Source organism: Chiloscyllium plagiosum, unplaced genomic scaffold (genome assembly GCF_037043375.1).
Source record: "Chiloscyllium plagiosum isolate Xiang-an unplaced genomic scaffold, Cpla_swu_hap1 HiC_scaffold_23, whole genome shotgun sequence".
Lineage (NCBI taxonomy): Eukaryota > Metazoa > Chordata > Chondrichthyes > Orectolobiformes > Hemiscylliidae > Chiloscyllium > Chiloscyllium plagiosum.
The window spans coordinates 38,753,529-38,771,700 of record NW_028270161.1 but is presented as its reverse complement, the minus strand read 5'-3'; the positions used below and the strand labels follow the sequence as shown (position 1 = coordinate 38,771,700).

At 42.4% G+C, this 18,172-nt stretch overlaps 1 protein-coding gene across 4 annotated transcripts in view; it reads left to right on the top strand.

Moving 5' to 3' along the window:
• Positions 1-18,172, top strand: part of gramd4a (GRAM domain containing 4a) — a 158,102-nt gene that overhangs the window by 38,344 nt on the left and 101,586 nt on the right. For all 4 annotated transcript variants that reach the window (XM_087999543.1, XM_043713699.2, XM_043713701.2 and 1 more), the window contains one exon: positions 6,612-6,732. In XM_087999543.1, coding sequence (XP_087855669.1) covers positions 6,612-6,732 — 121 coding nt within the window. The remainder of the gene's footprint in view (positions 1-6,611; positions 6,733-18,172) is intronic.

The window sequence follows — 18,172 nt, the reverse complement described above, 5'->3', positions numbered from 1 at the left end:
AGTATTCCATCACACTGTGACTTGCGACTTGTGCCTTATAGATGATGGACAGGCACTGGGGAGACGTTGAGTTACTTGCTGTGGAATTTCTCCTCTGACCTGCTCTTGTAAATACTGTATTTATCTGGCTGGTCCAATTCAATCCCTGGTCAAGGCTAACTCTGAGCATGTTGATAATGGGAGATTCTGTGATACTGTCAAGGAGATGACAAGGTGTGGTCTTGTTGGAAGTGGCCATTGCCTGACAGTTGTACGGCACGCATGTTGCTATTTGTAGCATGGCTTAAACCTGGATATTGTCCAGCTATTGTTACATACGGATATTGCTTCATTTTCTGTAGAGTGACAAATGTTGTTGAACATTATGCAATCATCAGCAAGCATCCCCATTTCTGACCTTTTGATGGAGGGATTATCACTAAAGGAGTAGCTGATGATGGTTTGAATTTGAGCAAGTCCTGGAGTGGTATCCTGGGACTGATATGGTGATTGATTTCCAGAAATCTCAACTTTCTTCCTATGTCTTAAGTATGACTGCAACCAGTGAAGAGTTTTGCCCCAACTCCCATTTCTCCAGTTTTGTTGGGGCTACTTGATGCCCTGTTTGTTTGAATGCTGCCTTTTTGCCACCGGCTGTCACTCTCTCATCTTTTGGAGTTCTGCTGTTTTGTCTATGTTTGAACTACAGCTATAATGTGGTCATGAACTGAATGGGCCTGGCGAAATCCAAACTGAGCGCTAATGAGCAGGGTATTCCTTTGCAAGTGTAGCTTGATTGAACAGTATACTGGAACAGCTTGGCTTGGGGTGTGATTTATTGTGGATAATGGGTTTTCTGTACTATTGCCAAAATGTTGTTAGGTCTGACTATCTAGCATCTTCATTCATTTCTTGATGTACATGGAGTGAATTGAATTTTTTGAAATTTGGCATCCATGATGCTGTGGACCTCAGAAGGAGGCGAAGATAGATCATCCACTTGGTAGTTCTGGCTGAATAGTTCTGGATGCATATGTTTCAGTCTTTTTAATTGTTATGCTGGGCTCCCCCATCATTGAGGACAGAGATATTCATCGAGTCTCCATATCTTTGTAGTTTAATAGGCAAAAGTGAGGACTGCAGATGCTGGAAACCAGAGTTTAGATTAGAGTGGTGCTGGAAAAGCACAGCAGGTTAGGCAGCATTCGAGGAGCAGGAAAATCGACATTTCGGGCAAATGCCCTTCATCAGGAATGGAGGCAGGGAGCCTCCAGAGATAAATGGGGCTGGAGTGAAGGTAGCAAAGAGTACAATAGGTGAATGGGGTGGGGGTGGAGGTGATAGGTCGGAGAGGAGTGTGGAGCAGATAGGTAGGAAAGGAGATTGGCAGGTAGGACAGGTCATGAGGAGAGTGCTGAGCTGGAAGGTTGGAACTGGGGTAAGGTGGAGGGGGGGGAGGGGAAATGAGGAAACTGGTGAAGTCCACATTGATGCCCTGGGGTTGAAGTGTTCCGAGGTGGAAGATAAAGGGTTCTTCCTCCAGGCATCTGGTGGTGAGGAAGTGGCAGTGGAGGAGGCCCAGCACCTGCATGTCCTTGGCACAGTGGGAGGGGGACTTAAATTTTCGGCCACGTAGTGGTGGGGTTGATTTAGTGCAGGTGTCCCGGAGATGTTCCCTAAAGCGCTCTGCGAGGAGACGTCCAGTCTCCCCGATGTAGAGGAGACTGCATTGGGGCAACGGATACAGTAAATGACATTGGTGGATGTGCAGGTGAAACTTTGGATGTGGAAGGCTCCTTTGGGGCCTTGGATGGAGGTGAGAGAGGTGGTGTGGGCGCAGGTTTTACAATTCCTGCAGTGGCAGGGGAGGGTGCTAGGACGGGAGGGTGGGTTGTTGGGGCGCGTGGACCTGACCAGGTAGTCACAGAGGGAACTGTCTTCGCAGAAAGGGAAGGGGTGTGGAGGGAAATATATCTCTGGTGGTGGGGTCCGTTTGGAGGTGGCAGAAATGACAGTGGATGATGCAGTTTATGCAAAGATTGGCAGGGTGGAAAGTGAGGGCCAGGGAGGTTCTGTCCTTGTTGAAGGGGAAGGAGTGGGATGTGGATGAGATGCGTTGGAGGGCATCTTCAACCACATGGGAAGGGAAATTGCGGTCTCTAAAGAAGGAGGCCAGCTGGTCTGTTCTGTGGTGGATATGGTCCTCCTGGGAGCAGATACAGCGGAGGAATTGGGAATACGGATGGCATTTTTTGCAGAAGGTAGGGTGGGAAGAGGTGTAATCCAGGTAGCTGTGGGAGTCAGTGGGTTTGTAAAACATATCGGCGTCAAGTCGGTCGTCATTAATGGAGATGAAGAGGTCCAGGAAGGGGAGGGAGGTGTCAGAGATGGTCCAAATGAATTCAAGGTTGGGGTGGAATGTGTAGGTGAAGTTGATGAACTGCTCAACTTCCTTGTGGGAGCATGGGGTGGTGCCGATGCAGTCATCAGTGTAGCGGAGGAAGAGGTGGGGAATGGTGCTGGTGTAACTACAGGAGATGGACTGTTCTACGTAGCCAACAAAGAGACAGGAATAGCTGGGGCCCATACGGGTGCCGATGGCTACTCCTTTCATTTGGGGGAAGTGGGAGGATTCAAAGGAGAAAGTAAGGGTGAGGACCAGTTCAGCCACACGAATGAGTGTGTCAGGGGAAGGGTACTGTTGGGAACGTTGGGAGAGGAAGAAACTGATACTGAGGGCTTGGAGGCCCTGGTCATGGCGGATGGCGGTGCAGAGGGATTGGATGTCCATGGTGAAGATGAGGCGTTGGGGGCGGGGGAAACTGAAGTCTTAGAGGAGGTGGAGGGCGTGGGTGGTGTCTTGAACGTATGTGGGAAGTTCCTGGACTAGGGAGGATAGGACTGTATCGAGGTCGGTGGATATGAGTTCAGTGGGCAGGAGCATGCTGAGACAATGGGTCGGCCAGGGTGGTCAGGCTTGTGGATCTTGGGAAAGAGGTAGAATTGGGCGGTGCGGGGTTCCCGGACTACGAGGTTGGAAGCTGTGGGTGGGGAGATCTCATGAAGTGATGAGGTTCTGTATGGTCTGGGAGATGATGGTTTTGTGATTGGGGGGTTGGGGTCATGGTCAAGGGGGTGGTAGGAGGAGGTATCTTTGAGTTGCCGTCTGGCTTCAGTGGTGTAGAGATCAGTTTGCCAAACTACCTCTGCACCCCCTTTATCCACTGGTTTGATGGTGAAGTTGGGATTGGAGCAGAGGGAGTGGAGGGCTGCATGTTGTGAGGGTGAGAGGTTGGAGTGGGGGAGGGGCGTAGACAGTTTGAGGCAGTTAATGTCTCGGCTTCAATTGGAAATTAAGAGATCAAGGGTGAGTAATAGGCCAGCGCGGGGTGTCCAGGTGGATGGGGTGTGTTGGAGGCGAGTGAAGGGGTCCTCGGAAGGTGGGCAGGAGTCCTGATTGTAAAAGTAAGCTCTGAGGCGGTGGAAGAAGTGTTCGACACACAGCGCGTATTAAATTCATTGATGCATGGTCGGAGTGGGATAAAGGTCAGGTCTTTGCTGAGGACTGATCGTTCATCCTCAGTGAGGGGGAAGTCTGGGGGTTGGTGAAAACTCATCAGGGCTAGGAGCTAGGACCTGGTAGGTGTGGAGCTGGGAGTGGGGGTGGACCCTGTAACTGGAGTGGGCGTGGTGGTAGGGGGAATGGGGGTGAAGTCATGAGCAGGGGTGGTGTTTCCCTCAGGGTTCTGTGGGGTGGGGATGGTAACATTGGGATCTGTGGGAGGGGGAGTGTCAGCAGTATGCAGGTGAGTGACATTGGTGGGGACGGAAGTGGTGGCGAACACGGCAGTAGGGGGTAGGGCGGAAGTCGCTGATTGTGTGACATCATCGGTGACGTGGGGGTGGAAGTGATGTTATGTGTGGTCATGAGGATTCGTGAGGGGTGGAAGTGGCCATGATGGGGGCAGAAGTGCCATCATCGGTCGCCTTGGGGATGGCAGCTGTACCAGCCACATGGCTAATAGCGTCCGAGCAGTTCCAGAGGCTAGGGGAGTCTTCTGGAATGTTTGAGGAGTGCTGGTTATGGAGGTGGATGTATAAAAGTTTGTTTTACTTACATTTTTTGATGTTGAGATGGTGTTGAAATACTGTTTGTTGAGAGTATGAATTCTTCTTAGAATATAGCACAGAACGGGTCCTTTGCAGTTCTGAGAGAGTGTGGCCCTCAGCTCAGGCAGGGCTGATTGTAGAGAGATTAGGTGCCGTCACATTGCTGCAAGTGTGGAGCGGAGGATACTGAGGGAGAACCGTTGCTGGTGGTTTTGAATCTGCAGTCTATACTGGTTGTCCTGTTCGGTTTCAAACTGTGCTGGTTTGAATGTAGTCCGGAGTCCATGTGTGATCAGTTGGTTACGGAGGCAGGCACTGAGGAAGCAAATATGGCTGTGGTAGCGGGTCTGTTTCAGTACATGGTTGAAGAGCTTCATAGCAGAGGAGATGACCTGGGCGTTGCAGTGAGAGAGAGAGACTCACTGATTCTTGTGGAGAGAGGAAGAGAGCTTCTTCAAGGTAGGCATCCTTGCAAGAGGATTTGCAAAAAGGTTAAAATCAACTAGGCAAAAGTGAGGACTGCAGTTGCTGGAAACCAGAGTTTAGATTAGTGGTGCTGGAAAAGCACAGCAGGTCAGGCAGCATCCGAGGAACAGGAAAATCGACGTTTCAGGCGATTTTCCTGCTCCTTGGATGCTGCCCTCTCTTTGTAGTTTAATAGTCAACGACCCATCTATGGCTGAAATGCGGCAGGACTGCATGCTCCTTCTACTCTTTGGCACGCATTCACCAAGTTGATTATTTTACCTCATTTTTTAGGTATGCCTGCTCCTGGCATGTGCTCTTGCACTGCGACACAGGGGTGATCTCCCAGCTTGATAGTAATGGTAGTGTGGGGGCTTTGCCGGGCTGTGATGTTGCAGGTAGCTTTAGACTACAACTCTACTCCTGCCGATGTCCCACAGTGCTTTTGGATGCCCAGTTTTGTGTTGCTTGATCTGTTCATTTGGCACAATGAAAGTATCACATGACACAATTGAAAAGATCATCAATGTGAAGACAAGACTTTGTCTTCACAATGGCTGCATAGTGCTCACTCCTATCCATACTGTCATGAATGGATGCATATCTGACCCAAGCTTTGTGAGCACAAAGTCGTGTAAGATTTTTCCTCTTATTGGTCCCTTCACCACTATAAAGAGTGATCTATAAAGAAAGTTTAAATAGAATGGAACTATAATCTCTGTGGTTTAGAAGAATGACAGTTGATTTTTTTTTTAAAAAACATAAAATTCAGAGGATGGCTTGCTGGTTAAAGGTGAGTATGTTTCATCTGGCTGGAATTCTAGAATTACGGGGCATGGTTGCAGGTTAAAGGATTGATAATTCAAAATTGAGGTGAGGAATTTATTCTAAGTGTGGCGAACTTGCAAGTCACAATATTTAAGGGCTATTGATACTCATTCTTTGAGTATGTTTTGATTTTGATTTTTTTTAGATTATAAGGGAATTGAGGCATATGAGGATTCCATGGAAAAGTGAAATTGAGTCAAAGATCGGAAATGGTCATTGTGTAAGGCAGAGTATCACCATGTACCGAATGACCTACTCATTACTTCTATTGTATTTCATGGTATATTAACATACAATTGAAAAATACTATTTTAAATAATCATATAGCAGCAATCAGCAAAATTATGCAATCTGGGGAATAAAAAACAAATAAATGGCTCCAGATATCTTTCCATTGACAGCCTAAATGCTCAGTGAGAATGAGAGTTTTAATTCTGATGTTTGAACCATACAGAGCTAAATTATTCTTTTACCAATATTTTATGTAAATATTGATATATTTTGATCAACAGTGCTCAGGGCATTTTATTACATTGTAGGTGCTATACAAATGCACATTGTTGCTACAGTACTTGTAATAATATTCCCTGCAATTTTTTTTACAGACTGTAACTTTGAGATATTGGTAGTGTTCTTCTCTACAGCTGTGACCGGGAAAGGATTATCAAACAGTGAATTTTACTTGTAAAAGCAGAAATTTTCATAATTAAACCTAAGGCATAGGAAGTACATCATTTTACTCAACGTCACAGTCTCAGACAATGGATACTTTAACATGGAACATGAAGAAAAATAAAGATCCTTGCTGCCACGATTCGTCGTAGTTCATTTCATTCTTTGTTAATCACCTGATAGTTGGTATTTTGCAAATCGAGTATCATCAGTGGATTTGTTGGTGAGCTATCTTATGTAAAGTAAAACATAATTTTGCTTAACATATGAAAATATCAGTATTCTAAACACGGCTGGAGTTCTGGATGAATTTACTTTTTGTTTTTGTGGTAGAAGACAAAGAAAATGTATTATTGAACAATTACTTGGATGTTATTGATTTGCTTTTTAAAAAAAACTCAGCAGATTACACTGTTCCCTTCAATACATTAAGCTTTATCAGCAAAACTTGTTTGGTTGCAGCATTCATCTAGTTGAATTGAGTCTCATGTACTGTGCAGTTTCTGACAGATTTCATCCGTGCTGGTTTTGGAGATTTCTTTTCATTTTTATTTCAGGCAGGCCCAGGGGCATCAAATATGGCTTCAGGAATTCAAGATTTTAGCAGGACAGAATCTGATCGACTGAACGAAATCAAGGGACATCTTGAAATCGCATTATTAGAAAAGCATTTTTTACGTAAGTATTTTGTGAAATATAGATAATGGGACATTTAAATGGTATGTTTGCAGTACATCAATTAACTGCTGTCAGAAAAGTGTTAGTGTTCTATCTTAAAAGAAATTTAAGGTTTTGTTCTTTGTATTTCCTGAAAACAACTACAAGAATCTTTTGCAGACTTTTTTTGTCTATCTGTATTATGTATGTTTTAGGTTGCTAGGTCACACCATTATTTTTTACTCCAACTCTTCGTGTTGCTCTGCCTCAATTTTCACTTAACCCTGTTTAAGGCTGTTCATTTTCACATGAAAGAATGAAGAAAATAATACTTTTCAAGTTAGATCGTCCAAGATAGAATGATATGGTTAAGACGCAATATTGCTTCTGACGCTCGTTTATTTCTAGTTCTAAATCAACTATGCAATGTTCCATTTCGGTATTTTGCTATATCATCTTCATTCTACGCTGAAGATTTTTGAACAAATCTGTTCCATGTCTAAAACACATCCCTTTGCTTCTCTGATGTCATTACATTTATGTCTGTCTGTTACTACAAATACAGTTTTGTATTTGCTGAGCAGAAGTTTCTATTTTGGTGTTATTCTTACAATAGCAATGTTGTTACACTTTGAGTAGCTGAGTTGAGCATTGGAAAATTAACACTGGGGAGAATCTCACAATTGTATCAACATTTACATTTACAATCTTAATATTTGCAGGGAATTATTTGCATAAAAAAGATTGTTCTATGTATATTATCCATGCAAGCTACTTTGGTTTTTATTCTTCTTTTAATGTTGGGAAGGAAGGTCAGTTTGATGGATTCTGAGCAAGTAAAATGCTGAATGCATTAAAATGCTACCATGGCATTGCAAAATGACTGTGCCACGTGAAATCTTCCAATATCTATGTTGGATATAGCCAACTATATTCTTTCACTATGCAGCTTTTTCTCTCCTTTTGAGTTTTGTTTTTGCCTTTTACTGCTTTGGAGGAAGTATTTCGACTTTGCAAGATTTTTCAGATTAGAGAGAGATTGAGAATATCATAAATTCAATTAATGTGTAATTTCCAAGTTTTGTTGGCTTTCTTATTCCTGCATCCCTGGGGTTTTGGGTGTCGTCATTTCTGCACCGCATTGAAAACCTCAAGAAAGAAATTTAAAAAAAAGAAAAGATATGCACTTAACAACAGTCATTTGGGAACATAAAAGACCAATTCTATGTGTTTTAGGTGGCTACGGGAGAGAACAAATAATCAGACTTTAGAAGCAATGTGCAAAATTACAAATCATGAATTTTTATTTTGCGTAGAGCAGGTAATTGTAGCTATGGTTAGGCTATGCCCTTTGATAATGCTTTGAGATTTTGGATTGCTTTCTCCACAGAATAGATTAGGAGTTACTATGATTTCAGTGTTGTGTTGAATACATAACTTTGTGAATTCGTACCGGTTTGGAAAGTTATAAATCACTAAATTAAAACATAGCTTCAATGTTAATGAGAGATGCATTCAAGTGATCTATGCACTGACTGAGATCATTGAATAATTTGTTATCTCATCTCAGATGGCTGGCAAATCTTCACATCCAGTTTAGCGAGAAGATTTTTAATTCCTAAGGGTATTGCATACGATTCTTACTAGAAACAGAAAGTAGTCAATTTAGTTGACACACAGGCTAGCAGATCCCTCCATGGGAAAGATATCTGAGACCTTGCTCATCTTCCTAAAATCATGATTAAAAAGATGGGACAGAAAGTCTTGTGTTTAGGAGTCTCTCATTTAAAATAGAAATGATGAGGAATTGCTCCTCTGGGAATTCATGCTGGGAATTCTCTTTCCCAGTGAGCATGGAGACAGAGTTTATTAATATGTTCAAGGCGAGACTGGATAGCTTTTTGATTGTCAAGGCAATCAAATATGAGATTTGGTAGGGAAGTGGCATTCAGACCACAATCAAAACAGCAATCATCTTACTGAATAGCAAAGCAGGCTTTGTAGGCCAAATAGCCTGTTCCTGCTCCTACTTCTTATGTTGTGTTGCCTACCTGATGCCAAGGTGAGGGAAATCTCAAACTGGCTTGAAAAGATATTGGGGTGGGAGGAGAAGAATCCAGTTATTGTGGTCTGTTTTGGAACCAAGAACATCGGCAGGAATAGACAAAGGGAATAAAATTAAAGAAAAGCTCCTGAAGGTATATAGTCTCTGCATTATTACCTGTGTGCAAATCAGCATTGAGATAAGACAACTAGGGAAGTAAACATGTGGCTGAAGGAATGCTATGGGAAAGCTGGAGTTTTATCACTTGGTGCACTGGCATCAGTATTGTGAAGGAAAATTAGGACAGTTCCACCTGAACTGATCTGGGACCAATACCCAGCGGAAAGGTCAAATAGGATGGTCACAAGTACTTCAAACATGTAACTGGGACAGTGAGGGCTTAGGGAAGTCAATACACTTTCAAACAGGACAAAGTAAAGAAACAGTCAAGATTCCTACATCAGGTATGGCATGTAATGGCAAAACCAGCATGTTGATTAAACCAGAAGAGAAATATGATGAATGGGTGAATCAGTGCTAAGGGACAGGTGAGAATGTGCACTCCAAATAAGAGTACTTCTACAAATGTATGGAGTGTAAGGAATAAATTGAATGAGCTGCAGGCTTAAATTCAAATCGAAGTTTATGATACAGTACTGAGACATGGCTGCAGGATGGTTAGGACTGGGAACTAAATAGTCCAGGTTACAAGATTAACAGGATGGATAGGGGAAAATGGCAGAGGAGGTGGAGTAGCCTTACTGATGGAAAGAAAATTGTATCAGCAGTGAAGGAGAATATAATGAAGAGAAAACATCCAGTAGTGACCTTATGAGTGGAACTGAGGAACAGTAAAGGATCCAAAACTTTAATACATACTCTGGCAGCATCTCTGAAGCGCTAGATTGTATAAATGCAGAAATTAAGACATGAGGGACAGCATAAAGGGCATACAAAAATGCAAAAAAAGGTACAGATCCTGCTACATGGGAAAGATATAAAGACCAGCAATGACCACGAAGCAGCTTATAAGAGCTACTAAAAGGGATTATGACAGGCAACTTGCAAGGGACAACAATATCAATAAGAAGAATTTTTAAAAAAAATTCGATCAAGGGAAAGCTGGTGGTCAAGAGCAATGTTGGTCCACAAAAGACGAAATGTGGGGACATTGTCAATGCCAGTAGGAAAATGGCAGGCATGTTGAGCACCTTAGAATTTACAGTAGAAAAGGAGGATTACTTGTTGGAAGTCCCAAGGAAATTATTAGCAGATTGGAGTCAGGGACTGAATAAAATTAATGTACATTAATAATGACAAATTTTTTTGTATTCATTCATGGGATAAGGGCATTGCTGGTGAGGCCAGCATTTATATGCCCATCTCTAATTATCCAGAGGGCAGCTAAGAGTCAACCACATTGTTGTGGGTCTGCAGTCACATGTAGGCTAGACCTGTCAGGATGGCAGTTTCCTTCCCTAAAGGATATTGGTGAACCAGGTGCTTTTTTTCTGACCATCTGATGATGGATGGTCATTATTAGAATTTATAGGACCACATTAATAAAACTAAAGAGTGACAAATTCCCAAGATCTGACAGTAGTCATCTGAGGGTGTTAAAGTGGGAGGGGAACATGTTCTCGATGCCCTAACAATAATCTTGCAGAGTTCCTTATGTCATGCCTTTTAGATTGGAAAATTGCACATCATTCCATATTTTGAAAAGGCGAAGGAGGCAAACTAGGTATTACAGTCATGTTAGCCTAACAAGTTGAGGAAACTGTTTGAATCTATAATGAAGGATAGGATACACCGCAAATGTTCAGTAAAACAGGGAGAGCCAGCATGGATGCGTGACAGTTAGGTCTTAGTCATCAAACCTCACTAAATTTTTAAAAGAGGTGACTAAGATAGTGAATATAGGCTGTTCCTTAAATGGATTAACAGGAGTTATTTGATAAAGTTCCACATTAGAGACCATTTACTAAGAGGTGCAATGAAATTTAGTGCAAATTACTGACATGGCTGGGAAATGGTTGGGTGACTGGTAACAGAAAGTAGGGGTACTGGTAGATACTCAATACTAAATTGACAGGATATGATGAGTGCTGTCTCACAAAAATCTGTGTTAGGGCCTCAGTAAAAGAGTCATAGAATTATATACCACGGAAACAGATCCTTCAGTCCAACTCATCCATGCCGACCAGACAACTTAAACCGATCTTGTTCCATCTGCCAGCATTTGGCCCACATCCCTCTAAACCCTTGCTATTCATGTACCCATCCAGATGCCTTTTAAATGTTGTAATGGTATCTACACTACTTCCTCTGGCAGCTGGTTTCGACATTCACCACCCTCTGCGTGAAAAAGTTACCCCTCCGGTTTCTCTTAAATCTTTCCTCTCTCACCTTAAACCTATGCGATGTAATTTTGGACTCTTGGGGAGGAGGGAAAAAGACCTTAGCTCATCCTATCCATGCTGCTCTATAAGGTCAGCTCTCAGCCTCCAAAGCTTCCAGGGATAAACCCAGCCTATTCAGCCTCTCCCTGTAGCTCAAATCCTCCAATCCTGGCAACATCCTTGTAAATCTTTTCAGAACCCTTTCAAATTTAGCAATGTCTTTCCTATGGCAAAGAGAGCAGAAGTGAACACAGTATTCCAAATTGGCCTCACCAGTGTCCTGTACAGCTCCATATGACATCCTAGCTTCTATACTCAATGCACTGACCAATGAAGACAAGTATGGCAAATACCTTCACCACCCTGTCTCCCTGCGACTCCACTTCCAAGGAACTATGCACATGCAATTGTAGATCTCTTTAGAGTCATAGATATGTACAGTATGGAAACAGGCCCTTTAGTCCAACTCATCCATGCCAACCAAATATCCTAAACTAATCTAGTCCCATTTGCCAGCACTTGACCCCTATCCCTGTAAGCATTTCCTATTCATATACCCATCCAGATGTCTTTTACAGTCATAGAGATGACAGCATGGAAACAGACCTTCGGCCCAACCCATCCATGCCGACCAGATGTCCCAACCCAATCTAGTCCCACCTGCCAGCACCCGGCCCATATCCCTCCAAACTCTTCCCATTCATATACCCATCCAAATGCCTCTTAAATGTTGCAATTGTACTAGCCTCCACCACTTTCTCTGGCAGCTCATTCCATACATGTACCATCCACCTTCTGCATGAAAATGTTGCCCCTTAGGTCTCTTTTATATCTTTCCTCTCTCACCCTAAACCTATGCCCTCTCGTTCTGGATTCCCTGACCCCAGGGAAAAGACTTTGCCTATTTACCCTATCCATGCCCCTCATAATTTTGTAAACCTCAGCCTCCGACACTCCAAGGAAAACAGCCCCAGCCTGTTCAGCCTCTCCCTATAGCTCAAATCCTCCAACCCTGGCAACATCCTAGTAAATCTTTTCTGAACCCTTTCAAGTTTCACAACATCTTTCCACTAGGAAGGAGACCAGAATTGCACACAATATTCCAACAGTGGCCTAACCAATGTCCTGTACAGCCGCAACATGACCTCCCAACTCCTGTACTCAATACTCTGACCAATAAAGGAAAGCATACCAAATACCTTCTTCACTATCGTATCTACCTTTGACTCCACTTTTCAAGGATCTATGAACCTGCACTCCAAGGTGTCTTTGTTCAGCAACACTCTCTAGGACCTTACCATTAAGTGCATAAGTCCTGCTAAGATTTGCTTTCCCAAAATGCAGTGCCTTGCGTTTCTCTCAATTAAACTCCATCTGCCACTTCTCAGCCCATTGGCCCATCTGGTCAAGATCCTGTTGTAATCTGAGGTAACCCTCTTCGCTATCCACTACACCTCCAATTTTGGTGTTATCTGCAAACTTACTAACTGTACTTCTTATGCTCGCATTCATTTATGTAAATGACAAAAAGTAGAGGATCCAGCACCGATCTTTGTGGCACTCCACTGGTCACAGGCCTCCAGTCTGAAAAACAACCCTCCACCACCACTCTGTCTTCTACCTTCAAGCCAGTTCTGTATCAAAATGGCTAGTTCTCCCTGTACTCCATGAGATCTAACCTTGTTAACCAGTCTCCCATGGGGAACCTTGTTGAATGCCTTACTGAAGTCCATATAGATCACATTTACCGCTCTGCCCTCATCAATCCTCTTTGTTACTTCTTCAAAAACCTCAATCAAGTTTGTGAGACATGATTTCCCACGCACAAAGCCATGTTGACTATCTCTAATCAGTCTTTGCCTTTCCAAATACATTTACATCCTGTCCCTCAGGATTTCCTCCAACAACTTGCCCACTACCGACGTCAGACTCACTGGTCTATAGTTCCCTGGCTTGTTCTTATCACCCTTCTTAAACAGTGGCACCACGTTAGCCAACCTCCAGTCTTTCGGTACCTCACCTGTGACTATTGATGATACAAATATCTCAGCAATTTATATGTTGTAATTGTCCCAGCCTCCGTCATTTCCTCTGGGAGCTCATTCCATACAGGCACCACCCTCTGCGAGAGAAAGTTGCCCATTTGGTCCCTTTTTAAATTTTTTCCTCTCACCTAAACCCTACGCCCTCTAGCTCTGGACTCCCCCACCCGAGGGAAAGGACCATGTCTGTTTATCCTATACACTCCTCTCATGATTCCATAAACCTCTATGAAGTTACCCTTCAGCCTCTGGCGCTCCAGAGAAAAGAACCCCAGTTTATTTCAGCCTTTCCCTTTAGCTCAAAGCCTCCAACCCTGGCAACACGTTTGTAAAATTTTCTGATGCCTTTCAAGTTTCACAACATCCTTCCTGTTTGTTTGGCAACAATTTCCAGGACCCTGCCGTTAAGTGGAAAAGTCTTGTCCTGATTTGCCAAAATGCAACACTTCACATTTATCTAAATTAAACTCCATCTGCCACTCATTGACCCATTGGCCCATCTGATCAAGGTCCCATTGTACTCCTAAATAACCTCCGTGTCATCTGCAAATTTATTAACCATACCTCTTTTTTATTCACATCCAAAATATTTCAATAAATGACAAAAAGCAGTGGATCCAGCTGGTCACAGACCGCCAGTCTGAAAAAAACCCTCCATCGCCACCCTTTGTCTCCCTACCTTCAAGTGACTTTTGTATCCAATTGGCTAGCTCTCCCTGGATTCCATGTGATTTAACCTTGCTAACCAGTCTACCATGTGGAATCATGTCAAACGCCTTGCTGAAGTCCATATGGACAGCATCTGTCACTCTGCCGTCTTTGTCATTTCTTCAAAAAACTAATCACGTTTGTGCATGAGAAATTGTGTTTCACTAAGTCATCTTGACTATCTGTAATCACCCCTTGTCTTTCCAAATACATGTAAATCCTGTCCCTCAGAATGTCACCAGCGATTTGCCCACCACTAACGTAAGGCTCATCAGTTTGCTGTTCTTACCAGCAAACCTGAATAATGGTGCCACATTAGCCAGCCAGCAGTCTTCCAACACCTCACCCATGGCTATCACTGATACAAGTATCTCAGCAAGGGGACCTGTAATCTCTTCCTTAGCTTCCCAAAACGTTTTGGGATACATCTAATCAGGTCCTGGGGATTTATCTACCTTTTGAGGTTTAAGATGTCCAGCACCTTCTGTTCTGTAATATGGACACTTTTCATGATGTCACTATTTAGATCCCCAAGTTCTCTAGCTTTCACGTCCTTCTCCACAGTAAAAACTGATGCAAAATACTCATTTAATATCTCGCCATTTCCTGTGGTTCCACACATAGATTTCCTTGTTGATCTTTAAGGGACTCCATTCTCTCCCTAGTTACTCTTTTAATGTATTTATAGAATCTCTTTTGGATTCTCCTTAAACCTATTTGCCAAAGCTATCTCATGTTCCATTTTCGCATTCCTGATTGCCCTCTTAAGTATACTCTTACTGCCCTTACACTCCTCTAGGAATTTTCTTGATCCCAGTTGTCTATACCTCACAATGGAGTCAAGATTAGAGTGATGCTGGAAAAGCACAGCAGGTCAGGCAGCATCCAAGGAGCAGGAAATTCAACGCTTCCGGCAGGAGCCCTTCATCAGAAATCATTCTAATCTTGACTCTAAACTCCAGCATCTGCAGTCCTCACTTTCGCCTATACTTGACAGTAGCTTTTTTTCTTAACCAAGGCCTCAATTTTTTTTAGTCATCCAGCATTCAGTACACCGGCCAACCTTGCCCATCAAACTAACAGGAGCGTATTGTCTCTGAACTCGCATTATCTCATTTTTGAAGGCCTCTTGCTTCCCAAATGCCCCTTTACCTGTGAATTATTCATTTATTTTATTTGTTAACAACTTGGATAATGGTGTAGAAAGTCTTACATCCAAATTTTTTGGTGACTTGGGCAGTATTGTAGACAATGTAGTTGATAGCATAAAGTTACAAAAGGATATTGATAGACGAGGTGAATGGGCAAAACTGTTCAATGTGAACTTCTCCATTTTGGACTGATAAAGGATAAATCAGGGTACTTTCTAGATAGTCTGAATTTAAATATGGTGAATATCCAAAGAGATTTGTGAGTTCAGGTGACTAGATCTTTAAAATGCCATGAATAGTTGCAGAAAATAATCAAGAAGGCTCTTTAATAGGACTGCAATATAAGGACCCAAGTTCGAGTTAGAGTCTTTGGAAATCTTTGCCACACAGAGTTGTAGGGCAGAGTTCTTGTGTATATTTAAGGATGAGATAGGTAAATTCTTGGTCAAAGGGGGAATCAGGATTATGGGGAAAAGGCAGGAAAGTGGCCGTGAGGAATACTGATCAGCAATGATCCTTATTGAATGGCAGAGTAGGCTTGAGGGCCCAAATAGCGTAATCCTGTTATTGTCCTTGTGGTCTACCTGTACAAAATGCTGGTTAAACTGCACTTAAAGTACTGTGGGCTGATCTGGATGCTACATTTTAGAAAGGATATATTGATGTTGAAGCGAGCACAACATAGATTTACAAGAATGATACCTTGTCTTCAGGATTAAGATACGAGAAGAGATTAAACAAATTAGGCCTGTTTTCTGTAAAATTTAGAAGGCTTAAGGGTTGATATGATGCAATCTTCAAATATGAACAGGAAAAACAAAATAGATAATGATAAACTATTTCTACTGTTTGGAGATTCTAGAAATAGGTGCCATAGTCTGAGAATTAATGCCAGATCTTTCAGGAGAAATGCCAGGAAGCACTTCGTCACACAAAACTCTCTTCCACAAGCAGTAGCTGATGCTAGATAAGTTGTTAGTTTTAAATTTGAGATAGGATAATTTTTGCTTAGCGAAGGTATTAAGGATGTTGGTCAACGGCAGGTATATGAATCAGCTATGGTCTCATTGAATGGCGAAACAGGCTCGAAGGCTGAATGGCCTGCCCCAGTTCCTATGTTCTGTTTAATTTAATAGTCTTTACAGATGTAATCGATAGAACTGTGTGAATGGTACTTGTGCATCAGTGAAAAGGACTTGAAGTTCAGAGATTACATCGTGTAGGTGTGATAACATGTAGGTGATGATAACATGATAGAATTTCACAATTAGTTTGAGGGTGAGAACTTTGGGTCTGAAACTAGAGTTTAAATCTTAAATAAAATCAATTACAAAGGCATGAAGGTTGATTTAGTTGTGGTGGAATACGAATATAGGTTAAAAGCTAATTCAATTAAGAAGCAGTGGCAATCATTTAATTCTCAACAAAGAAAGATACTACAAGGAGCCTACACCAACCATTGGTTAACTAAGGATGTTAAGGATGATATAAGATTGAATGTCCAACACTGCACATTCATGGACGTAGGTTTACTCGCTGAGCTGGAAGGTTCGCATTTTAGAAGTTTCATCACCATACTAGGTAACATCCTCAGTGAGCCTCCGAATGAAGCACTGGTGGTGTAGCCCGCTTTTTATTTATATGTTTGAGTTCCCCAAGGTTGGTGATGTCATTTCCTGGTCTTTTTCTCAGGGGGTGATGAATTGGATCCAAGTCAATGTGTTTGCTGATTGAGTTCCATTTGGAATGCCATGCTTCTCGGAATTCTCATGCGTGTCTTTGTTTGTTTGTGTCTCAGAACCTCAACCTGAACTACAAATCTTCCCAAAACTCACTAACTGCAAATTCATATTAGTTCAGAAGATTGGGTGTTTTAGAAACCACCAAGAACTGATTTTAAAGTAAAGCTTGAGAACAGGGGATAAGAACATAATGGAAAAGTAGTAAGAAATATAAAAAGCAGGCAGTAAAGGCTTTCATAATACATTCATAGGAAGGGAGTAGCTGAAGTAAGCATTTTCCCTTTTGTGTGTAATGGGAAATTAAGGGGATGTAACATTACCGAGACTTTGATCAAGTAATTTAAATGTCTTTATGGTAGAAGATACACAAAGCATCCCGAGAATAGAAGAACAAAAGGCAAATGGGAGAGAGGAGTTTAAAACAGTCATAATCACAAGACATAGAAGAGCTTGCAAAACCAATGGGACCAAGAATTCCCTGGACCTAGTGGCCAGTATCCTGGAGCCTTAACGAAAGCCTCAGGGATCTGTGCTAGGCTGTTAACAATTTATGATCTCTAATAATGACTTGGATGAAGGGACTGACAGTATAGCACCCACATTTGTAAATGGTATAAGGATAGGTAGGAATGTTGTGAGGAGACTACTCAGTCTGAAAAGAGGTATAGATAGATTTGGTGAATGGGCAAACAGTTGACAGAGTATAATGTGGGAAAAATGAGGTTTTTCATTTTGGCATTGTCAATAGGAGAGCAGAATATTTTTAAATTGAGACAGAATGCTGCAGTACAGAGGATTCTGGGTATAGTTATACCAGATCTCAAAATGTCACCATGCATGGCCAAGAAATAATAAGGAAGGCTAATTAAATGTTGGAGGAGAAAGTGAGGGCTGCAGATGCTGGAGATCAGAGCTGAAAATGTGTTGCTGGAAAAGCGCAGCAGGTCAGACAGCATCCAAGGAACAGGAGAATCAACGTTTTGGGCATAAGCCCTTCTTCAGGAATGAGGAAAATTAAATGTTGGCCTTTAATGAATGGGGATAGAGTAGAAGAGTTGGAATGTAAAAGTAGGAAGTCTCGCTGCAGCTTTGCAGGGCATTTATGAAACTGCACTGGAATACTGATTACATTTTTAGTCATTTTATTTAAGGATGGATGTACTTGCATTGGATGCAATGCTGAGTAAGTTCATTAGGCTGATTCCTGGAATGAAAGTTTGTTGTAACAGGAAAGCATTGGGTCAGTATTCATTGCAATTTGGAAGACTGCAAAGCCATTCAATTGAAACACATATCGATTTTGTGGGAGCTTGAGAAGATGTCTCCTCTTGGGGATGGGTTGGGGTGGGAGGGGGCGGGGTTGTGCGGGTGC